Source organism: Vespula pensylvanica, chromosome 20 (assembly GCF_014466175.1).
Source record: "Vespula pensylvanica isolate Volc-1 chromosome 20, ASM1446617v1, whole genome shotgun sequence".
In the NCBI taxonomy this organism is placed as follows: domain Eukaryota; kingdom Metazoa; phylum Arthropoda; class Insecta; order Hymenoptera; family Vespidae; genus Vespula; species Vespula pensylvanica.
The window spans coordinates 3,539,091-3,564,761 of NC_057704.1; the positions used below are offsets into that span (position 1 = coordinate 3,539,091).

The following is a 25,671-nucleotide window of genomic DNA, read 5'->3' on the forward strand; positions in this document are numbered from 1 at the left end:
CTCTTCATGCGCATGTCAGAAATAGCTTTTCCAGGGTTAAGATACTCATCGATCCATGTTCTCGTCCGTTCATTGGCAAACGAATTCATAAAATAGTAGACTCGCTACGAACTGACCAATCGAATTTACGTAAATGCGTAGAAGTTGATCACGTGATCGTTCACTGATCGGAAATGTTCCTTGGCCAGCCATTTCCGTCTTCTCAAGATCTGTCAGCCATTGTCGCTCTGTTTGCCGGGTTGGAAAAGGTACGTGTCCTTGTTTTTTTTTAAATGTAGGAGAAATATCAAAATTTTCATCTCTTTCTCTTTCTCTTTCTTTCTTCTCCTCTTTTTCTTGAGTTAACAATGAGACGTCATCTTTATCAGCTATTATTGAAATTTGGTATTAATCTATTTTTCAATTGTGCAGATCTTCTAAACAGAGTTGACATCGATTAGTTGGAAGGATAATTGTACGTTGCAGATAGCCACCACAGCTTGTTCAAACATTTGAAATGTATACCACAGCGTATAGCAACCACACAAGGTAGACTTTTTTCTTAAATAATTACAAAAGTTAATAAAATTTGTAAATATTAATTTGTTAGTTACTAAAAGTTTATTTGTTAAAAGTCGATGACTGAGTTTTTTTTATACCCGACTTCTGTGTCAGCCATTTTGTTAGACATAGTTCCAAATGACGATTCATTTGATAGCATTATACTTCTATTCAAGAATTAACTATTATTATTTTCAATTAAATTATGCAATGAATTGTTGTTTATAAAAAGACCATATTGGCGTACCTATGTGAAATAAAATTTTTAGTTTTGTTTTTCTTGTTTTGTTTATTTTTGAAACAAACCACTACAGAAATTACGCATCAATATGTGATGTATATCATATATAAAAATTAAAATATACATTGTGTATAATATCATATTTCTAAAGTGAGAATAATAACTGTCATACGATGATGAAAATAATAGATGTATTGAAACATTGGTAAAATATTGCTCGCTCTAAAGGAATTGCATTTGTTTACTTATTTTTATTAAGTAACTATGATTTTTATTTGCTAGTTATAGATCGAGAGGAAGTAGAGATTTTAGTAATCGAAATGGTGGCGGTACAGCATATTGGAATGGTCAGCAACAAACTCAGAAAGAATATAATGGAAAGAAACAAAATCAGAAAAAAATACCAGGAGATTTATTAAAAAAACCTAATTGGGACTTAGCTACGCTTCCAGTTATTACAAAGAATTTGTATATCCCACATGTTAATGTTTTAAACAGAACTTCTGAAGAAATTAATAAATTTCATGCTGGCAAAGAAATTACTGTTAAAGGAAATAACACTCCGCCTCCAATTCAAGCTTTCGAGGAAAGCAATTTCCCAGATTATGTAATGGAAGAGATAAAGAAACAAGGATTTGCTGAGCCTACTGCAATTCAAGCTCAAGGGTGGCCAATTGCTTTAAGCGGACGAGATATGGTTGGCATTGCTCAAACTGGTTCTGGAAAAACTTTAGCGGTATGTACATTTTGTAATCTTCAATTTCTTGCTATTATAATTTTTTTGCTTATTTGAATCATGATTCTTCTTTATATCTTCCTATCAATAATGGTTTTATAAAAAGATTATTATTATGAAATTGAACTTGATTTATAATTTATATCGGTAATCTGCGTATAACATAATATTATTGAATTTTGAGAACTCTTTGGGAAGATTACTAAAATTTATTATCTATTGATTCTTCTTTTCTTCTTTTTTTCCAGTACATCCTTCCAGCAACTGTACATATTAATAATCAACCTAGGTTGAACCGAGGTGATGGTCCAATTGTTTTAGTTCTTGCTCCAACCCGAGAATTGGCTCAACAAATCCAATCGGTAGCTAAAGATTTCGGTTCTTCGTCATGCATTCGAAATACATGCATTTTTGGAGGTTCTCCAAAAGGGCCACAAGCGCGGGATCTTGAAAGAGGTGTTGAAATTTGTATCGCTACACCAGGAAGGCTCATTGACTTTTTAGAAAAGGGAACTACAAACTTACGAAGATGCACATATCTTGTTCTCGATGAGGCTGACAGAATGTTAGATATGGGATTTGAACCTCAAATAAGGAAGATAATAGAACAGATCAGACCAGATCGTCAAGTTCTTATGTGGTCGGCAACATGGCCCAAAGAAGTACAAGCACTTGCAGAGGATTTTCTTACTGATTACATTCAGATCAATATTGGTTCGTTGACTCTGGCTGCAAATCATAATATTCGTCAAATCATAGAGATTTGCCAGGAACATGAAAAAGAATCAAAACTATCCAATCTATTGAGAGAGATCGGTGGCGAGCGTGGAAGCAAAGTTATTATTTTTGTTGAAACGAAAAAGAAAGTAGACGATATTACAAAGTCTATCAAACGAGAAGGTTGGTCAGCGATTTCTATTCATGGTGATAAATCACAACCCGAACGAGATTACGTCTTGTCTGAATTTAGAAATGGAAAAACTATGATCTTAGTTGCAACCGATGTTGCTGCACGTGGCTTGGATGTAGAGGATGTCAAATACGTCATTAATTTCGATTATCCAAATAGTTCGGAGGATTATATTCATAGAATAGGTCGCACTGGACGTTGCCAAAGTGCAGGAACGGCTTACGCTTACTTTACTTCGAATAATGCGAGACAAGCTAAAGAATTGATATCTGTTTTGGAAGAAGCTGGTCAAGTAATAAATCCTCAATTAGCAGACATGGCGAATTCTATTAGAAATCAATTTGGAAAGGGTCGACAACGTTGGAGTTATGGTCGCTTTACCAAGGATAACAATTCTGGTGGAAGTCCAAGAAGTAACAATAGCCCAACAATAAATAATTGGCAAAATCATCAGACTCAGACCATTCAACATCAAAACGTTACTAATCCAGAAAGGATGAACATACGCCAACAAAATGGTTATCAGAACACTCGTCAGAACACTTACCAACCGTCTGTTTACCAACAACAACCACAGCCACATCCACAACAACAGCAGCAACAACAACAGCAACAACAACAACAACAACAACAGCAGCATCAACATCAACAGCATCAGCATCAGCATCAACATCACCATCAGCATCAACAACAGCAACCGCAACAGCATCAGCCACAACAGCAACAGCATCAACAACCGCAACAACGTCAGCCTAATACGAATTATCAAGGCGGATATCAATCTAATGGTAGTGCTTGTCAACCAGGATATCAAAATAATAATGCTCTCCGATATCCAAATAGAACGGGCTATCAAGGAAATCGTTATAACAGTAGACAAAATGGATACAGTAGTGGTCAAAACGGTCAAAATGTATATTCAATGCCACCTGCGTTTATCATGCCATCGGGTGGACACACAGATTCCGGAATACAGAGTCTCGTCAATAACAAGTTCTTCCAAACGAACAGACCACCACCGAATACAGGAGCTTGCGCTTATCAATCGATGGGATACGGCCAGTTTCAGGCTGTACCGCCGTATGGTTATCCTTATCCGCCGACACAGGTGCAGCAGTGACGTCTTAGATGCAAATCAGCGGCCATTCGAGCTAAGTAAAGTAATTTCTCAATTATTCATTTCTATTTCACCAACAATATTTATCGATTTGTGTCGAATGGTGGGTCTTTTTGGGTAATATTCTTAATGTACTTTGTTTCTTTCGTACTCGCATGAAATGAAGCCGACTTATGAGGAAACGATTTACTTTTCGTCTCGCTCAACTTGCCGCGCTTTCTGTCGACTAACCGGAAAAAGTTATTTAAAATCGAATTGTACGATTTTAACGTATGTTTCCGAAGGGAAAATTCGTAATATTTTTTAACGAACACAATCGGAGATTGTTCTTCGTCGAAATGAAATATTAAAAAAAAAAGAAAGAAAGAAAGAAAAGGAAAAAAAAAAAGAAAAAGAAAAAAAAAACAACAAATCGGTTCGGCTTGAGGCTCATTTCAAGCGAGTATCGAGTAATAAATATCTCTTTAGCGACGATAGATGGTAATAATATCGGTTATATAGCTTATTGATCGCGAACGTAGTTAACAATGGTCACATCTCTTTATGGTAATTTAACGGTAATCTTCTCTCGCGATAACTAACTATATATATACATATATATATATATATATGTATGTATGTATGTATGTATGTATATAGTAGTTTCATATATGTATATAGTTTTGTTTATATATGTATACAAACACTATATATATATAAACACTATCTATATATATATATATACACACACACCACACACACATTATATATATGTATGTATGTATGTATATATATATATATATATATATATATATATATATATACACATACATGTATAAACAAACAAAAACTTACCTGTATGCTATTCTGAAATGCACGAAACATATAGAAGGGGGGGATGGGTAGAGTCAATAATTTATAATTTATTTAATACTTTGCGTATATGCAGGTGATGCTCTTCAAAATGTAAGGCCTTTTGCATAAAAATTAAGCCGTGCACCCTTGCAATTGAAATACGATATATATATAAAAAGAAAAAAGGAAAAAAAAGAAAAAGAAAAAAGAAAGGGAAAAGAGTGAAAAACTTTAACTCAAGATATTACTTTCCTAAGAGACAAAAGAGAGAATGAAAAAGTACGATTGAGGATAGGGAATGGAAGGGAAGAAAAAAAAAAGAGAAAAGAAATAAAAAAGGAGGTATTATTATATCATTATAAAAATATATCGTGCTTCGATGGATCCTTAACGTTATTATACACAGAGGCAGCAAAGGGGGGGTATGGGTTTTTAGGTGTTAGAAGTAATTGAGCGCGTAGTCACTATGGCTGTGCACTTCGGAACAAAGTTCGATATCTTATTTTTATATATATATATCAAAAATAATTTGTTGTTAAGCCAACGAATGATTATATGAAACATTGTTGTTTGATGTTTATGCAATTGGCCACCGAGTGGTCTTGCCTTTGCGCGTCATCGTACGGGGCACGCGTTGGTTAGCCGCAATTCAAGAGAATTTCAATCGTACATGTTTTTTAGTTTGCGTGTCGAAATCTTTCATCACTTTCACTTCGGGAAAAAAAATGAAAAAGAAAAAGAAAAAAGCAAACAAAGGGACACTACGACATTTTTATTACTAATGTAAATGTTTGATAAACTGTATGAGGTATGCCACTACCTTTAACGTAGTAGGTTATAAGTGTAACAAAATACGAAGGTAAGTGTTGTAGCGTTAAAGTTACTCTAGCGAATATCGTATTAGAAATTCGCGCGACAGCATGGGAGGCAAATTTTGCAAACCTGTGGATACTCGATAAATGTTTACGCTCGAGGCAAAAGTATTTGATTGAGATAATAAAGGGGGAAAAAAAAAGAAAACAAGACAAAACAAACAAGCAAACCAGGGAAAGGAAGAAAAGTAAAAAGTCGATTAAAATAGCCGAAAGGGAGAGTCTCTTACGGATAATATATTATCATGATTCATGACAGTACTCGCGGAATTTTTTGTTCTTCTATTTTTTTTTGTTCTCTCTCTCTCTCTCTCTCTCTCTCTCTCTCTCTCTCTCTCATTTTTTCTTTGTTTTTCTTTTTTTCTATCTTTTTCGATTTTCCTAAAATCGCAGCTCATAATTTAATTACGCACAATATAAAAAGAAACATCTTGTAACTACGGTGCTTTGCCGTTTTATTCGATATCGTCATGTCCATAGATCGAGATCATTCTTGACGATTTATTTCGAGTTTATATTATCGCGCCATTATATCGATGGTTCTCCTTAATTATTGACACGGTTATCAGCATTTTTTCATTTTTTTCCTTTTTTCTACGCGCTGACGGCAAAAACTTGAAAATCTTAGAAAGTTCTTCTCTCTATGATTTTTTTTCTTTCTCTCTTTCTTCCTTTCTTTTCCATTTCATCGATCTAATCGCATATTGCGCGTTGATTCGAATAGTTAATATATGAATAGAAAGCGAACATTGTGAGTATAAAAGGCTCTTAACGTTTTCGCATATTTGCGTGTGCCCTCTATCGATGTTTATTAATTATTTAAGTAATTCATTCATTCATTTAATCGTAAATTTTTTTCTTTTTTATATTTTTTATCTTTTCAAACGATCGATACATACGACAGAGGAAAAATTTTATCGTAAATTCATGGCTCATATGTATAGTCTCCGTCCTATAATCTTTCGGTACTGAAATACGATGGTGAATATTGAATGTATCGAACGAAGTATTTTCAACTGATGTTCTACCGTGCGTTATAAAAATATAATAAACACGAAGAAGGATTTTTGTTCTATTCCAACATTTATAGCAAAGAGAATAAAAATACTAATGATAGAAAATTATGATGATGTTTTTCACGATACAATTTTTGGTGTCGTAGATAAATATCGTGAAATTTTGAGAAGGTAGAAATTATACCAGAATGTGTTTTCTACTCGCTTGATTTTTAGTAAAAGTCATTCACAACGATCATACTCTCATTTACGGTTGTTGTTTCTGCTCGTATCTTACTTTTGTCTTTAACATCGTCGATTAATCTCATCTTCTTTTTTCTGTTTCTTTTCTTATCTTTTCTTTTTTGTCCGATATTCAAGTTGATAGTGGGTGCACGCGTAAATCTGTGATATGTAAGATGTAGCGTATTAATAGATCTACTGTTCTGTCATGTATGATGATTAAAGTAGGAGACATATATCTCATCGGTTTTTTCGTGACGTGGGTAATACCATATCATTTATCTCGGTGACATCCATCGCAGCCTATTATTATCAATAATACAAAAATTATGGATGATTAACTTTACTGTCTAAGATATTGCAACATCTGCAAATACATATTGATTCGTCATTTATATAGGAAGCAATTATTTCAGCTAGTTATTTCATTACTTAATAATAGGCATCGTTTAGAAGTTTCACATCTTATATAATGATTTACGATCGTCATTTGTAAATTCGTATTTGGAAAGGAAAATAAAAAAAAATAAAAAATAAATAAAAATAAAAAATGTCTTAGACAGTACAATCAGATGGTGGGCCCTTTATTGCATGAGAAAGAAGGAAGTTGTGAAAGATGAAAAAATAAGAAAGCAGTATTTTTGTGAATCCGATATGAAGGGCGTTCGATTGCACTCGATCGTTTAATAATATTATCATCGTTTTTGATTATACGAAAAAGCAGACAAGAGAAGGATCATTATTTTTTTTCGGATATATTCCGACATAGATCATATATCAAGATCACTCTTTCTCTCTCTTTCTCTATTTTAGACATTACTTCGCATAATCGGAAACGAATACGTTTTAGACGATCCAGTTTAATGTGACTCCCTTTATATACAATATCTCCGACGCATCAAGCGAATAATAAAGTCGGGTAATGACATAATACGTTATACGTTTAATTATCGTTAAATCGTCGTGCTTGGGTGAATTCATACATGATTTTTTATGTTTCCTTTGAAGCAAACGATTATTCTTTAAGCAAGATATTCTTTAAACTCTTTACAAAGAAGCAATTTAAGAGTTTCTCTTCCGTGTGTCGCGTAAAGTTACATTTTTTGTTGGTTTTTTTTTTCCTTTTTTCTTTTATATATGTATATGTGTATGTATGTATGTATGTATATATATGTATATATATATATATATATATATATATATATATATATATATTTATATTTGTTTTTACGTTTAACAGATCCACATCGATATATTCCTCGTGCCCTCTTTGTTAAGAAAAAAAAAAAGAAAAAAAAAAGAGAAAAGAAAAGAAAAGAGAAATCTGTAATGGCCCAACACGATGGCCCATTTAAAATATATTTTAAGCATTAAATGAATAACGCGAGTACCGTTAACGGTGGTTGCATCTTGTACATATATAATCGGAGAGGGACGAGAACTGTCTGTATTATATGACACGGTAATGAAACTTACAAATTTGAGTTAAGTTCACGATTATAGATAATACAAATATTTTGTTGCGTCTCTTTGCGAAAGATACAGAAATACGTATGTACGTACGAAGATTGCATTCTTCCCCCGTTATAGGTTATACTGATGAGAAGTAAAAGGTGGGGAGTGGAGGAGAAGGGAGGGGGGAGAAAGAAAAGAGTGAGAGGCTTCTATTAATTAATATAACCAAAGTGTTAGAGGTATCAGAAAAAAAATGATAAAATATTTGTTGATCGTATAAATGTCATCAACATATTGTGTTTGTTTTTCTTCCTTTGTTTTTCTTTTCTGTTGTCTTTGAAGTTAAAATAATCGAAAGATTCGAATATCTCTTTAACACATTCACTACCCATGAAAATCACCAGCTATCGATTGAGTATTGTTTAATTATTTTATTATATACGATATTCTTCTATTGATGAATCTCACATGGATTTGATATAATTTTGCATTATTTAGAATTAATGCATGTCGGCTATAGATGATATAAATGGGTTAATATATTTACATTTTTTATATACTAAGGACCACATTTATCGTCATAAAAGAGGCATAACATGTCGAACGAAGTACAGCAATAAGTAATTGAATAATTCAACTATGTTTTCCATCCTTATTCTTAATCCTTAACGGTTGAAGACTCCATAGTTGAGCCTTATACTTATACTATTATAGTCACTTACAATTAAGGTGAAAGAGCGGATAGATAAATATGTCGGAGAGAGTGTGTTAAAGATCTTTTTGTTTCACGTGAGCCTCATTACAATTTATGTTTTATAAGAACATCTAACATCTCTATGGGAATAATTTTGAAAAAGAGAAAAGAAACGTAGGAAGGAATGCAGTATAGTTAGAAAACCAAAGTGAAGAGAGTTTACGTTTACTGCAGAAAATTATTTCGAGAATGTTATAGAAGAGGAACTTTTTGAAAAAAGGTGACACGTTTATTAAACCGTCCAAGTCATCTTGCTGTCACCTCATCATTTTTGTTTATCTTACAAATAACAGTGAGAAAATAACGTTCTCCGTTTACTGTTTCTTAGTTTTATGTTTTCTTTTCTTCTCTCTCTCTCTCTCTCCCCCCCCCTCTCTCTCTCTCTCTCTTTCTCTCTCCCTCTCTCTCTCTTCTTTTTTTAAAATATTTTTTTAGATTACATCGCGGCAACAACGAGCAACGTTGAAACGGGCTTTCTTAGGATACTAGATCGTGGGTCCGTTCCCCGGTATCACAATTAATACGATGATATATAATAAGATGATACTGATTTTTACCGAATGTTCCATCGCGCAGAATATATCATCAGTGATCACATCGGTTTGCGTGAAGGAACGGAAATTATACAGGGCCTTAAAAAACGGAGTGTATCGCAATGTTTTCCTTATTCGAAAGGTGAATCCATTGGGGATGATTTTTGATCTCGCTGCTTCGTATGCATTTTTTGAATGTTTTTTTATTTACAAAGGAAAAAAAGACGATACGCGGCGTTTAAAAACGTCTTATCCTCAGACATTCAGTATATGGTAGCGATGGTCGACCCATGCATCTAGAAAGATTGATGATTATTAGCTTTCGAAACACGAGTACCTTTGTCATATTAAATGCTGAGCGCTGTGATATCGCGTACATAAACATTTTAGTGTTGTAAACGTAAATACACATATTGTAATGTTAACGAATATTATCTCCTTTATATACGAAGACTGAATCTCTCGCCAACTTATGAATAACAAGTTTAGCCAAGCACAGGTGACACGTTCATATATCATATATATATGTGTGTATATCCGAATGCCTATTTGTATATTATTAGTTTACAATATCGTGTCCTACGCGATGGTTGGACGTGCCAGTACTGTTATGTTAGTTTGATGAAGAGAATGCGTGTTTATATTGTGCGTCGCACTCGACGAACGGAACTACTCAATTCTGCAATTCTCTCTTTGAGGTTGGGTCCAATTTTGTCAGCGTTCAATGCTTCGTTATATACGGTGATTCATTGTCGTTTTCCGCGATTCTATTTCTAAATTATCCATAAAAAACGTACAGATCACGCGTATACAAAGAAACAATAAATAAATAAAAACTATATGTTAACATTTGAAGAAAAAAAGTAAAATTAAATACATGGACGAATTTTTAATTCCCATTCGTGTTCTTCTTCGTACTTCATTCGAATCTATCGACACTAGTTGTAGGATAGTTGGCATACGAGAAGAAAGCAAATGAGCTTTAATTCAGTCCATTCAATGTATCAAGGGATAATTATTATGAAGATATAAAATAATCGCATATTCTTATATCCTTTATTATAATATTTTATGAAACTAAACGTTCATTTTGACGGATGTTCAAAAGCAATCTCAATCTGAGAGGATGCGGTCGAGTAGTAGTCTGTAAAAAGAAAAAGAAAAAAAAAAGAAAAAAAAACAAAAAAAAAAAGAAAAAACAAATAAACAAAACCATGAAGTCTGGTATTGTGAGACGGATTATGTCGGATTTGCATATGCGTTATCGCAGCATTAGCAATAGATGTATCATTATTCTTTTTATATATATATTTTCCCTCGACAATCTCGTTGGGCGAAAGTAATTTGGGACAGAATTCGCATTGAATTTTTTAATTATTATTATTATTATTATTAATATTATTATTATTATTATTTATTAATAAACCCGTAGAAAATCGTAATGCGTTATGCAACATGATTGTAATACCTCTTTCACGATAAATTCACAATATTTATTGAGATGATATTGTTATAACAGTCACGATCCATCGATTTTGTTAATAAAGAGTTAGAGTTACTCGAGATTCAGGCTAAAAAGGGGATACAATGTTGTTGCGGGTTAAGTTGAATTCTGTCGTAGAATCTTGCTCGGGAGACTACAGATTATCTTATAATCTAAAGGTAGAGAAAATATACATATACATTTAAATGGCATTCCTTGTAGTTCGAACATTTTATATTTAAGAAGATCCTGAAACGTGCAGGGTATTTCGTTATCTACGTAGGTGTCTGCCTCTTCTTTTTTCTCATTTATCTTATCCGTTCTCTAAATTTTAGAGAGCACCCCCTTTCTTAAACTAAGAATCTGGGCACCCCCGTGAGCGCTTCTAAAGAGCAAATCGAGTAGTCAAAGTGATAAAAATTAAGTGTCGCCAGTAAAGTTATCCAAAAAAAAAAGCGACATTTCATTTGCGAAAAGTATAATCGTACTTTACCCGACCAACGATTAATACTACGTAACGTGTAAAAAAAAGTAACGCGTTTTTCTTTGAAGAGCATTATCGTCGATATTTCAACTTAAAATTATGCCGAGCTTGGCATTATTTTCTTTCTTCCTGTTAATATACTTTCTTGTGTTCGTGCTTAATGATAATGATAATAATTAGTGTTACACGAATTAGTAAAAAATAATGCGAAAGAATGGCCAATTAGAAAGCTTATCGATGTTTTTCAATATTACTGGATGAAATTCTAAAGTACTTGTGTGTTTCTACAAAACGATTTGAGATTGTATGTGTACACCTTATTGAGGTTAATTAATAACGATAATTTTATTGTTATATATGATTAATAATATGATAATCGATAAAGGAATAGAATATGTTACAGGAATAGATAAAATCACAAATATTGACTATCAGAGTTCTCAATTCCTATCATAAAGGTTCGAGATTGGAAAAATCTCACTTCTATGTAAAAACACGTAACCTCAATTTTTTCACAAATGAAAAATACAAAACGCAATACACTTAGAATTTAATGTGATACTAAGTAAAAACATCGGTTGATTTGATTTATAGTTTATCAACGTTCTTAACTAAAGCGTTAAGAATAATCATTATCATTGTTACTTTGTGTAAATTATACGAGTATTATACAGCGCCAATGATGTACTGTGTGCAACACATTACCGTACAGACAAACATATTTCGTTCTTTATATTATTGTACGATTTCATAATGCGCCGAATGTTCAAAACTTCGATACGTAATTTGGTGCTCTGTTGCAAAGAGAGAGCTTATAGAAATTTCTATGTTTGAAAAATACTCGCACTTATCGCATAGTATAATAATCCGTTAATTCGATCCGTTCTTCTTTTTTTTTTTACATTATGTTTGCGCATATAAACGAATAATATCGACATTAAGTTATATTGAAAACTAATTTCTTTGATATTTTTATTGTTATATTATATTTATTTTCTTATTTCAATACATATTTAAATATAATCTGAAGATATAATAGTTGGATGGGTGAAATGAAACCGATCGTAGGAAAATATTATTTTTGTTCGATTTGATCAAAAATTTGTTATCTGGGTTATAAACCGAGTTACTCTAATTTATCTTGTATTTCTACGATTAAAAATTTACAAAAGTGAATATTGTAATATCCTAAAAACTCCGATGAGTTAGAATGTTTTTTTTTTGTTTTTCCATTTTAATTTAACGTAAATTACATGATCTTACGTGCGTTTGAAACAAATTAACAATTTTAAGATGATATACATAATATTTAGTTGGAAAAATGTATCAAAAGTATGTTTGTAAATTTATACGGTGTTATTGATTTTCTTTATTTATATTTTAGTCCAACGTGCTACTACCATTTGATTTGTGTTTTTTCCTTTTTTTTTTTCGATCAATATGTACATGATATATTTAAATGATCATTTAAAAATATATCGTACAAAACATTCCGCCATAAAATTTTAATTGAGAAGTCAATAACTTCGGTCATTGTTCAAGCTATTACTTTTCTTATTTGTATAATAAGTTTAATAGATTTATTCATTTTTACGCACGTATCGCTTTTGTTGTTATACTCGCTCGTATGTGAATGCGTTTCACTTTCATATAATATATTACATACACTTTGATACATTAAATTAACTTTCAAATGTCCTAAAGTACGATACTAATTAATTTAGTTATGTAATATAATCGACGAATTAAAAGAAACCGGTACGAAGAATTTCTTAATGTGGCAAATAAATATATATTAAAATGAAATTATTATTTAAATATTGAAATACAATGGGCTAAGTTGTCGTACTATTTAAAAAAGAATAATAATAATAATAAAAGGAAAGTAAATCTATATAATAGATATGCGAGAATAACATTATGATAAAACTTGTACGTCATAAGCATTATTTTCACTCCGTTGTAAGGTCAAATATGTTACGTAAAAATTACGAAACGTTAATATGAATCTAACGTAACGTTTTCTTAAGTATATAAACGTATATAAGAGCAACATTGACATTACATACATACGCTCGTGGTTTTGTTTTTATATTGTCGACTTATATATTCCTTGCAAAAAAATATTTTCGAAGATAACAATAATTGAAAACAATGTGTCGTATGAAAGGTAAAGCGTATCGTTGATGTTGTTTAATAATAAAAGAAAAAAAAGTAAAAATGCGATTATACAATGAAATCTGGATGACAAATAGAGAGATAATTCAGTATTTCATTAGAAAAGTGCATAACCTTCGCGTTTTAAATATAAATCGATATTCTAGTCAGAATTGTTTCAACAATTTTCGTGAAAAACTTTGCAACGTTTAAAGATAGTGCTCAATATTACGAAACGCAAGTTCATTTTTCTTTTTCATAATCATGCTGGCACTTCAAACACGTAATAATATTAACGTGTGTTGTTTTTTAATAACGTAAAAAGTATAATAGTTAAAAGACCGTAACTTTATTCATTTATAGTTATAATATTACAAGTAATAATTACAAATGATACTACACATTTCTTTGTATTTGATAATGTTTTACGAAAGAAAATGAAAATATTTAAAAAAAGAAAAAAAGAAAAAAGTAAAAGAAAAGAAAGGAAAGTGGGGTTTGAGCATAAATCATCAAGTTTCGGCGGAAGCATTAGTACTTATAATGAAAGAGAAAGTGGCAAGAAAACAATTTATTTATTTCATTTTTATTACAACCTAAGTTTAGTAATATATTCTTCTCTCCTACTATATGCAGTCAGAACATACTACTTGGATTATTTACAAAGAAATAGTCGAAAATGATGATATTCATTGCAAGTAAATTGAAAATGTATTTATACTTATTCTTATGCTATCTAAAAAGTATTTAATAAAATTATCATCTTTGAGTTAGTGAAAAAAAAAATATATATATATATATGATAGCTAAACAAAAATGCATGAAAAGTAAAACAAGTGACAAGTGTTATGTATATTCAGATTCTCTTCTGTAGGTTTCATTAATGTGCATTTCTTGTATGTTATACAGTATTATGGTAAAAAAAAATTAAGAGAATAAACATTCAAATAGTAAAGCAGCTTCCTTTATTTCATTTACTTTCCAAGAGATCCAAATAATCTCACAATCTTACGAGTATTATCGTCATTAGCAGCGCTACCGTTACTACGAGGTAGGTACGTTACCGTCGTGTGTATTAATAATATTAGTACCATTACTTATTAGATTATTTAAGTAAGATACTTGTGCAAGATTTTTTCGAGCCTCGTACATGCGATATAATATTGGACAATCTAAAGAAGCACAATCAGGATCGTCTCGTCGTCCTACACACGAGTAGCATACCTGAACGAAATAATGTTCTAACGTAATACATATATACAAGTTTCTCTCTCACTCTCCAATGCGGAATAAAAAAAATTTCACTTAATGATATTACATGTGATAGACTTACTTCATTAAATTGCTGATACGTACGTTCCAGCCATCTTATCTTTTCGTAAAATGCGAGAATTGTTTTATCAGGTTGTGCCATACACTCTAAACAAATTTCATTATTGGATTGCTCTCCACAAACATTACATATAGTAGTATTAAAAAATTGACAAATCGTAGATTTTGGATTTTTCGTATTTGAGTAGTCTAGTTTATCGAATGATTGTCGATGAGACATCTCTTGATACCTGTTTAAAGATTTAATTATATACGGCTTATAATGTTACATGGTATCCGAAACTTATTTTATCGTGTTTATATCATTACAAAATATTGTATATAATTTACCAGTTATTAACATCGATACCAAATAAATTAAAACACCGATTTAGAGGCGGTATAATAACTTTTGTTATATAATAAATAGAGTTCGGATATAAACCAGGATCGCACATTACTTCCCATGGTGTACGAACGCAATGGATTAATGCTTGATTCGGTGCACCAGCAACAATGACATAGCGTACACGTTCACCGGTGCGGGGTATTGCGCGAGGATCCCTGCGCATTAATCTGCGTGTTAATTCTAATGCTGGGACAACAGCGTTTTGTTTGTAACCGTTCAAGCCACGAAATTCTTTGGCAAATGTTAAATCCTCAATCGAGACTCGTCTGCATAAAATTTTATTAAATTGTCGGAGAATATACATTTTTATTAAAGAAATATCTGAAGTATCAAATAATATTTTCAATGATTTTTCAAGAATCTAAAAGAATAGTTAATGCTGCCGTAATTATGAATTTATAAATTTACTTCAAAATAAACAAATATTGTAATTTATTCTTTTGATATAATATACCTTTGAAACGGCAAAACATCCATCTCTACGTACTGTCTCAATACCTTTTGCAAAATATTCAGGACTTTTTTGATCAGAAGTTTCATACATGTAACCGCAATAACGCTTTTTTGTCTAAAAAATGAAAACTTCGTCAACTATCATTTCTATTCAAATTAATTTATCCAAATTTATTCAAATTAGTCATTATTTACAAAAGAATAATAATTAATTACTATTTACCTGCAAAATAGATGGTTGAAGGACTTTTTCGAATTTTAATTTTATAGGAGGAGGATTAGCAGCTGTAACAGTATCCGCAATATCAGCACCAATTTTGAAAGCTTCTGTTCGTGATTTTCCAGGTAATAGGATAAATAATGAATCCGTATCTCCATAAACTACTCTGGCACCCCATCTAGGTGTAGACTCCACGATTTTTATAGCACGCTCAAGAGTCTCTCTTCCTTTGCTAACTACACTGTCACCTATCTTTGAACGTGTTAAGATATAATAATATTCATCTTATATGTTTGATTTGTCTATATCTATTTCATATACCTCAATGCATGGCATTCTGCCACTAAAGTTGGCAGATGTATAACCATATGTAACATTTGCTATCAACTTTAGACCCAACTGTTGCGAATGAAGAATACGCTGAAGATTATAATTATCAGATGAATAAAGTTTCATCGAATTCTTTACCATTATACGAGTATTTAGTATTTCCTCAAGCATTCTTGGTAATATGCCTTTGCGTACTTCAGATTTTACAAAAGCTACACCATTGGGCGCACAATTGATTTTTCCTTGTAATTTTAAAAGAGTATTTCTTTTAATTTTTAAAGTTGTTGCACCAAATGCAAATGGTATAGACCTAATACATATTTTATATTATAGTGAAATAATATTTACTATAATATTATTCTATAATTGAAGTAAATATTAATTATATCTTAGATTTCTTACTTTCCTAAATGTTCTATGCGACCTAAACACGTAGAAAAGCAGTAATTATAAGCAATTATAATGCTTGGATATAAACTTTGGAAGTCAAGAACTATCATTGGATCTGTATAAAATTTAGACTCTGGTTCCATAATCAATGGTAATGCTGCTGGTGCACGCATTTTAGCTCTTTGCTGTACAGAAGGTGATACAGTAATAAAATTTAAGGGTTTTGCAAGTCTTAACATCATTGATTCGACACGAAATTGAGAACCTCGTGAAAATACTTCATAAAATTGTATTCCAAAGAGTCGTGCATATTCACTCGTTCTGCCTGCAAATATTATAAATATTGAATAATTTATGACATTTAGTAAATTACCAATAAAAAAAAAACATACAAATTTATTTTACCAATAATATCTAATTGAGAAAGAATTCTTAAATTTCCTGATACTCTTATAACATAATGATCAATCACTCTACTTTTCATTGCAATATTTGGATGTTTCCACCACTTTGTTAATGTTTTATAATTTTGATATGAAACTCTTTCTTTCATCACATTGTACATAATGCTTTCAAATGTATAACTTGATAATGCTAAAAGAATACATTCAATGAATTACTAATCGTGAAATATAAATTACATTAATTTATTAGTGTACTATTAATTAAAAGTAATATTTATTAATTATTATAGTAAAGTATAATTTTTATATACCTATTTCATGTCTCATTATTCTCCAGACATTCAAAAATATGCGGCCTGGTATTCGTATTTCTGAATCTTCCTTAGAAAACATTTGAAATCCATAAGTAGATGAAACATTCGGAGTTCTTGAAATATATAAAGGAAACAGTTTAAAGCCCATATGTGAAGCTCTTTGAAAAATATAACCCCAAGATGAAACTTCGACTTCCCAACCGATTAATATATCGGGATCACAACGACGAATTAATGTAACTAAATTATTTAATAAATCTTCCTCACTTTCTACATATTGTATCAAGTTTGGAATAAGAGGAATGTGAGAATTAACGAAACCTGCTGCGTGTTCGTTGGATGAACATACAATAAGTGTTCCTGTAATGATATTTAATTTTAATATAAAATGATTAATTATAAATGTAAATAAATTTAAAATCATACCATATTCCATTTGCTTTACATCAGAAGAGATCGGAACATCGTTTTGAATAGCATAAAAAATTGCTTCTATGGGATCATGTTGTGGATCAGGTATGAAATCTTCACGTGTAAGAACATGTATTTCCAAAGAAAGTATTGTTATATATTGATGCTAAATAAATTTTATAAATATTGATTTAACTGTTAATAGATAATAACTTACATTCGAAATGAAATGTAAACTATTTACCATAGTTATAGTTCTAGAATGCTGAAGATTTTCATTTGAGGCACTGCCAACTTTTTCATTTAAAGAATATTCTATCTGTCCATGAGAAATTCCTAGATATTGTGATACTTTATTGTGCTTATGTGTCAATATATCATTAAATGTGTTTTCTTGTGTGTTCTTCTTTAATGAATTAAAATTAGTAGAGGAAAAAGATTGGCCACTTGTAGAGGTATCATCGATGTCAACTATACAGATGCATGCAAAAAAAAATAATTTTATCATTAATTCTCAAAACTTATATGTATATATAATAAAAATAGACTATAATATTCATAGTAGACATAGATAATTTAATGATAATAGTTCCATTGTAAAGTCATTCTTACTTTGTTGATTTTTCATAGACAAGCGTTGCTTCGATTTCAACCATGCTTGAACAGATTTTGCTTGTGGAGGTTCCAAAAGAGTTTGTATCGTTAATAAATTATAGCCTGCAAGGACTCTTTTCATGTGATTTGACTTTATGTTTGATCCAGAAGGATAAAATTCATTTACTTTCATTCGTCGCCATAATTTAATGCCTGTAATTCCTTCCAAACTGGAATTAAATGAAGCGATCACTGGTATATTGAAAGTATTAGATGAAATTTCTTTTTGTTTAATTAAATCAAACTTATTACTAAAAAATGGTTCTGTTCCGGTGCTCTTTGAAATACGATATATAGCCGAACTTTGTAATACACGTTCTCGTGTAGGTGGGTTAAACTTTGTTGTAATTGTAATTGAAATTCTTTTTGTTTGATTGATAAGAGTATACTTGGACTGCGAAGTTTGACTTTCATTTCTGATTTTTTCTTCAATATATTGTGTAAATGTTGTGTTGTGTATATTTTTTTCTAGATCTCTTCCAGGAACATTTAATTCATTAATTTGGAACGATAAATCAACAAGATCATCAGTTTTGTCGTTTTTACGTTTAATATCTGATCCTTTTTGTTGATATTCTCTAGATAAATTTTTACTATCTGTATTACATTGAGATACATTAGGTTCAGTTACATTATCTGAAAAAATAATACATATTAATTATTTATTTTGCTATTATATATTATATTCTTATATTTTCTAATGCTTTTTTACACTTTTTTCTAAATATTTTTATAATAAATTACATTTTAAATCATCCAATTCAGAAAATACCAATTTCTTAGGACTTATCTTGCAATCCCCCTCTATAATCTTGGAACTTATTACATTTTTATTGTTTTTGGATTTTAATGTTTTTGGAGAACTAATAATTAAATTTAATGGTGAGTAATTTCTTGACGAATTAAAATTTTTTTTAGACGATCCTTGCTTACTATTCTTTGACTCATACATTTGTTTTTTTAAATCTTCATTACTCATATTCTTAGATTTAATAAGTTTATCACAGTTATGGGTTTTAAGATCGGTTATTCCTTCTTCCTGTACAATATCAACTACAGTTTGTTTAGTAGACGATTTATGACGATTATAAGTACAAATACGTTTTTCTTGTTCATCCACGATGATTTTAGATTTCAACAAGGGATTTATTGTAGTAGAATCTAGATAATTTTTATTAGAAAGTGCTGAAGATGATGCAATCACAGAATTTTGTTCGTTAACACGTGATTGTTCAGCATATTCCGTTTTCGTTTTCTTGGATTGTGATTTACTTAGTAAATTATTAATATTATCACATTGTGTATTTGTCTTCTTTCTTTTTTTAGATTTTGGACTTTCTAGAAAATCATCAGCACCATCAAATTGAGGGCAAGTTAGTATACTTAAATTCTTTTCATGATCTGTTTGGATATCTTCTTCATTTGATATATTTGATTTTTCTGTTAACGTATTTGATAAATTTTGACTAAGCCTAGTCAGATCCAGATTTGTTAAATTCAACTGCTCATTTTCATCATCCTCATAGTCAGATAAGACTTTATTATCCTGTTCTGAATATTGAGATCCTAATATACTATCATCATCTATTATTTTTTTAACTTCATCATTTTCTGATAAATCAGCTAATATTTGCACTAAATCCATATCATCTTCATTCACTACAATACAATAAAAAAAAAACAATTAAGAGTATTTTTAACAGATCAACAAATGCCTATCAACTTATTAATTATAATTAAAATATCATATTTTCATTTTTTAAATATTCAATATTTACAAGAACTTGTTTTACTAGCTTGATGACTGGTTGGAAGAGTTTCTAATAAAAAATATGAAGATAGTTCTTTGAAGCTTTTATATTTTGTTTGTTCTTTTTCATATATTTTTTGTGATGAAGATGGAGTAATATGATTTACAATGCATGAAGCATTTAACAGGTCGTCATCCTTTTGTGCTTCTAATGGATAAGAAGTTTCTATTAAGTTTGATAAAGTTACTGCCTCATTCTCCTAGAAAAAATAATATAATGTATGTATTTATAAATGATTTGAATTGTACATTATATAATTATATGTATCTATAATTATAGAAATATGATTCTGTAAAAATACTGATATACCTGTAGAATGTCTTGAAGTTTCTGAAACATTCGTTGCTCTTGATAATTATCATTAACAGTTGATAATACGGTTCGTTTTTCAGGACTCTTTGGATACAATAATTGTGACTTAACATTTTCCAAGCCAGCTTGAAGTCTTCTTATTTTTTCCTCTTTCCAAATTTCAGCAAGACCAGGATTTAATTCCATACCTTCACCGATTATTTCTCGATTTAATATATTATCCGCTTGTGCATCCACTTCTAAGGCACATATTGTTTGACGAATAACAGACATTGGAAGATATTTTTGTGAATCATACGATTCTGAATTATACATTTGGTTCGTATCTTCTTTTGTATTTAAAAATGAATACCAGCGATGTTTAATTTTTCTTATATTTATAAGATTCATACCATACAAATTATAATCTATCATAAATTGTAAAATAAATGGAATATGTGCTTCATGTGGTTGTAACTTTAGATTGCAAATTGCACCATTCTGAAATTGAAATGTAATGTTGTACTCATGTGTTCACAAGTAAGAAATAAACACAGTATATGTGTAAATATTTGTTATATATAAGTTTATAATCATATTAATAAAATACCTACTTGCAATAAATCTGCTACTTTCTTAATAATAAATGGATTATAAAAATAAACTTTAAAAAAAAGATATTCTGTTTCATGATATCCATAAATTGGACTGTAAAACATTAAAATGTAATCATTATTTTAATAAATTATTATTATTGTAATTATATTATGTTATATATAATATATATATTTTTTTTTCTTTTAAATTGCAAATTTTCTTACATTCCACGAACTAGTTGTATTCTATATACATGTTGAGTATTATGTGCTGTTTTTCCTGATGATACATTAATGGCATTATCTATTGACGAACTTAATTGATGCATAAAACTATTTATATTTTCTTTTATGGTACATGGTACATATATATATGGGAATACGCCATGTATATGCAAACATGTTTTTTCTCCTGAAAATAAAAATATCAGATATCCATAGATTGTATTACGGTAATTATTTACAAATGACAAAACATCAGCAAAACACTCTCGAAATGATTATTGAATAAACGATAATAACAAGCAAGTAAGTTCAACCTGTTAAAGTTGTACCAAATATTCTAATCACAGGTACATGCTTGATTTCATTGCCTCGAAATTCTGAAAACGTGGGATCTAATTCAGAAATGGGATTTGTTTGATAACTATCTATTGTTAATATTCTAACTGAAAACATGTTTTAAAATTATAATATCATTACAAAAACTTATAATGTCACTATAAAAAAGAAATCGCTCAGCAATTGTATCGAAAAACTCATGTTATTATATAGGCGCCTTTACATTAAGTATAAAGATATCGCACTTATTTATGTCATGTAATATTTTTCAGAAATAGATCATAGCGCTATTAGTAGTAGGAAATTGAATTAAATGTTCTCATATGGTAACAAATAAAAATACAAAAAACATGTATAAATAAAACAAATTGAATTAAATTAAATTTATGAATTTAATAATCAATATCGCCAAAAACTAATGAATATGATGTTGTTAAAAAACATATTAATTTTGTCTAATCGCTCGATCGAAGTCAGTTAAATGTTAAAATTTCTCAAAAAATAAATACTAAATCGTACACGAATTTTTTTTTCGTAAATATTTACGAACATTTTATTTTACATTTGTTTGGTATAATATAATTGGCTTGAATGTATGGTAACGAATTCCACGAAGGTAGTAGAGAAGGGGAAAACTGAAATTATTCGATCGTGTGTGGCAGTATGGAATGGTGTGCGATAGACTCAAGTTTAGTTAATTTTACTACGATTTATTATTAATATTTCGTATTTTTAATAAATTGATTATCGTATTAATTGTTCATAATTATTCGTCTCGTTGATTAGTCGAGTTTTCAGATTTTGAAAAAACATGTCTTCAAAGCCTGCTTACAAAATTGGTAAGTAATAATACAAAAATTCGAATATTTGCTATCTTTATAAACACGTGCTCTTTTTATCATGAAACAACGATTCTGCAGTTATTACATAGAAATTTAAAAAATTACACTATCATAAAAGAATCTACATTCTATTTATAATTTAAATTAGAATATATATGTACAAAGTTTCATTAAATTCTTTTTTTCCCTCATTATATATATATATATATATATATATATATATATATATATATATGTTTTTTCACCATAACTATATGTTGAATTATTCTAATATATGTAATATTGAAAAGTGCATTGATTATGAATTAGAAAAAAAATGTATGTAAAGTTGTAAACTATTACACATTAAGTTGTAATATAATGTATATTTTTTTAAATTTAATTCTAATTTCTTGTATAAATAATTTCTTGTATAAACAATATGTTTTCTTTTTTTTTATAAATTTATATTAGAATATTTATTGTATAAATGTATATTTAGTATATCATAATATATCAGGCTGTAAATAAGGTATATGTATACATAATAAATAAGGTAATTCAATTACTATTTTACACTTTCAAATATATAAAAGAAATGGAAATTTTTGCTTTGTAAATGTAAAGCAGGGTTCATGATCTATAGAACATTTTTTAAAGCGATCTATTAACATTTTCATTGAATATTCTGTTACTTTGTTATTGCAGCTGATATATCTTTGGCTGAATGGGGTAGAAAAGAGATAACTCTAGCAGAAAATGAAATGCCTGGTCTTATAGCAATAAGACAAAAATATGGTCCATCTAAAGTACTGCAAGGAGCTCGTATTGCTGGTTGTCTTCATATGACTGTGCAAACTGCTGTTCTTATTGAAACTTTAATAGAGCTTGGAGCAAAGGTAAGCTTCAAATAATACTAACAGTAATGAATATACAGATTATAATTTATATTCTAAATATTAATTCTTGCAATTCTTAGCACAATTTACTCACAAGCTACAAATATCTTTTTTGCGTGTTACTGCAGCTTCTTATCATATCAACGGTATAAACTTTGACCCTTTGATAGAATCACGATATTATAACAAATCAAGCTTTAGAATATTATAATACATAAGATATATATTTCAATAAAAATTATGTTAAAACAGATCTTTTATCGCAATTAAGGTACAATGGTCATCTTGTAACATCTTTAGTACACAAGACCATGCAGCCGCTGCTATAGCAAAAATTGGAGTACCTGTTTATGCATGGAAGGGTGAAACAGACGAAGAGTATTTATGGTGTATAGAACAGACCTTGATGTTTGATGATAACAAACCTTTAAATCTAATCCTTGACGATGGTGGTGATCTTACAAATCTTGTACATACTAAATTTCCACAATATTTAAAAGATTGTCGGGGTATATCAGAGGAAACGACAACTGGGGTACATAATCTTTATCGTATGATGAAGGAGGGAACCCTCAAGGTGCCTGCAATAAATGTTAACGATTCTGTTACAAAGGTTTGTCGTACTTGTAGTTAATCACTTGCACTGGCAATTATTTCATAAATGTGCATGTCAAAATGCAGCACTGTAACTCTTTATAAGGTGTCATTTGAAATGAGAAAACTCTGTAGAGTTTTATACAAAGAACTTTATGCATATATGAATACCAATGTTTTTATTAATAATCTTGTATAGTATCGTATATTTCAAAACAGTTTTGTATATGTAGTACCACAAAGCTATATTCTGCTTTTATTTTCAGTGTTTTTTTATATCCATTTCTTAGATATAAGATTAATTTCACAATCCTCGTTTTTATTTTCTTCCTTATCATCAGATATTATTCTACATCGGTTCCGAAGTGAAAAAATAGTTTCATCACGATCACAATTGCTATTACTATTTTCACTATCTATTTTAATTAATTGTTTTCTTTTTGTATTTGTCGAAATAATATCACTGAGTTCATTGTCGCTCTCCATTTTACAATATGGGTTGAAATTACTAATATAAAATAAATATATTATTTGATTTGCCTATATAGTAGTACAAGAAAATGTATAGCAAATTATAAGAATTTTAAACTACGGATATCTGTATGAAGTACTATATCGATAACTCCACGCCGAAATTGTATTTCGACAATGATCTCAATCGATGTTCGCGCACGTCATTTTTATTTCTACAACAATTGCCTATCGAAGTGTACAAGATGTCGTTGACAATTTTGAAACAAAAACATCTCGACGTGCGTGATACGTCTTTCCAACACAAGTGGTTAATATTGAAAATTTACAATAATATAATAAATTGTTCAAAACAACAATCATTTTTGTTTTAGAGCAAGTTTGATAATTTATATGGATGTAGAGAATCTTTGATTGATGGTATTAAAAGAGCAACTGATGTTATGATCGCTGGAAAAGTGTGTGTGGTAGCAGGATATGGAGATGTTGGTAAAGGATGTGCACAAAGTCTTAGAGCATTAGGTGGCCGCGTTGTTATTACAGAAATAGATCCTATAAATGCATTACAAGCAGCCATGGAAGGATATCAAGTAAATGTTAAACATATTAACTGATTTGTCACAAAAATTCCATTTTTAAAGTTTCAAAATTTTATTATAAATAATTGCATTATTTTTTTCAGGTAACTACAATGACAGAAGCATCAACAGTAGGTCAAATTTATGTCACTACTACAGGATGTAAAGATATAATTTTAGGTGAACACTTTTTAAACATGCCAAATGATTCTATTGTTTGTAATATTGGACATTTCGATTGTGAAATAGATGTTGCATGGTTAGAAAAAAATGCAGTTAACAAAGTTAATATTAAGCCTCAAGTGGACAGATATACTTTAAAAAATAATAGGTAAATATTCAGTTGAATATTAAATATAAAAAGGAAAATGCAATGGAATACAACATATAATGAATATACTAAATTATTAAAAATATTTATATTCTAGACATATCATTCTACTCGCAGAAGGTCGTTTGGTTAATTTGGGATGTGCCACGGGACATTCTAGTTTTGTCATGAGTAATTCTTTTACAAATCAAGTATTAGCACAGATTGAATTATGGAATAAATCTGGATCCTATACCATAGGCGTCCATATGTTACCAAAGAAATTAGATGAAGAAGTTGCAGCACTACATCTCAATCACCTTGGTGTAAAATTAACCGAATTGACAGCAGAACAATCTAAATACCTTGATGTTCCTATAGAAGGTCCTTATAAGCCCAACCATTACAGATACTAGCCATTTTGTAAACATTCTCTATGTATTTGGATAAAGACAATAAAACAACATATTAATATCTTATCAATTTTTC

At 30.0% G+C, this 25,671-nt stretch overlaps 3 protein-coding genes across 11 annotated transcripts; 2 read left to right on the forward strand and 1 right to left on the reverse strand.

Moving 5' to 3' along the window:
* The first annotated feature begins 95 nt into the window (after positions 1-95).
* LOC122636113 (DEAD-box ATP-dependent RNA helicase 20-like) lies at positions 96-16,041 on the forward strand. Of its 4 annotated transcripts, none has more exons than XM_043827031.1 (5): positions 96-248; positions 412-528; positions 1,064-1,517; positions 1,766-3,587; positions 15,798-16,041. In XM_043827031.1, exons 2-4 carry the CDS (start codon positions 497-499, stop codon positions 3,545-3,547), a joined length of 2,268 nt encoding a protein of 755 aa, XP_043682966.1. In that variant the 5' UTR covers positions 96-248; positions 412-496; the 3' UTR covers positions 3,548-3,587; positions 15,798-16,041. The 4 variants fall into 4 exon arrangements, with proteins under 4 accessions (XP_043682966.1, XP_043682968.1, XP_043682965.1 ...); XM_043827033.1 differs by lacking the exon at positions 15,798-16,041 and adding an exon at positions 7,729-14,309; XM_043827030.1 differs by lacking the exon at positions 15,798-16,041 and having other exon boundaries at positions 1,766-3,936.
* Positions 14,303-21,815, reverse strand: LOC122636111 (DNA polymerase zeta catalytic subunit). Of its 5 annotated transcripts, XM_043827024.1 has the most exons (18): positions 21,488-21,812; positions 21,174-21,360; positions 20,967-21,060; positions 20,371-20,853; positions 20,029-20,260; positions 18,995-19,909; positions 18,209-18,886; positions 17,841-18,067; positions 17,612-17,762; positions 17,183-17,545; positions 16,873-17,061; positions 16,480-16,792; positions 16,069-16,387; positions 15,751-15,999; positions 15,529-15,642; positions 15,017-15,435; positions 14,688-14,916; positions 14,303-14,578 (listed from the first exon to the last, which is right to left on the reverse strand). In XM_043827024.1, exons 1-18 carry the CDS (start codon positions 21,624-21,626, stop codon positions 14,399-14,401), a joined length of 5,481 nt encoding a protein of 1,826 aa, XP_043682959.1. In that variant the 5' UTR covers positions 21,627-21,812; the 3' UTR covers positions 14,303-14,398. The 5 variants fall into 5 exon arrangements, with proteins under 5 accessions (XP_043682959.1, XP_043682960.1, XP_043682961.1 ...); XM_043827025.1 differs by lacking the exons at positions 20,967-21,060; positions 21,488-21,812 and having other exon boundaries at positions 21,174-21,308; XM_043827026.1 differs by lacking the exons at positions 14,303-14,578; positions 15,017-15,435 and having other exon boundaries at positions 14,731-14,916; positions 21,488-21,815.
* Positions 21,816-22,074: 259 nt separating this feature from the next.
* LOC122635983 (adenosylhomocysteinase) lies at positions 22,075-25,661 on the forward strand. Of its 2 annotated transcripts, XM_043826748.1 has the most exons (7): positions 22,078-22,348; positions 22,916-22,951; positions 23,039-23,229; positions 23,501-23,842; positions 24,669-24,884; positions 24,977-25,203; positions 25,301-25,661. In XM_043826748.1, the coding sequence occupies exons 3-7, from the start codon at positions 23,095-23,097 to the stop codon at positions 25,596-25,598; spliced, it is 1,218 nt and encodes a 405-aa protein (XP_043682683.1). In that variant the 5' UTR covers positions 22,078-22,348; positions 22,916-22,951; positions 23,039-23,094; the 3' UTR covers positions 25,599-25,661. The 2 variants fall into 2 exon arrangements, with proteins under 2 accessions (XP_043682682.1, XP_043682683.1); XM_043826747.1 differs by lacking the exon at positions 22,916-22,951 and having other exon boundaries at positions 22,075-22,348.
* Positions 25,662-25,671: the final 10 nt, after the last annotated feature.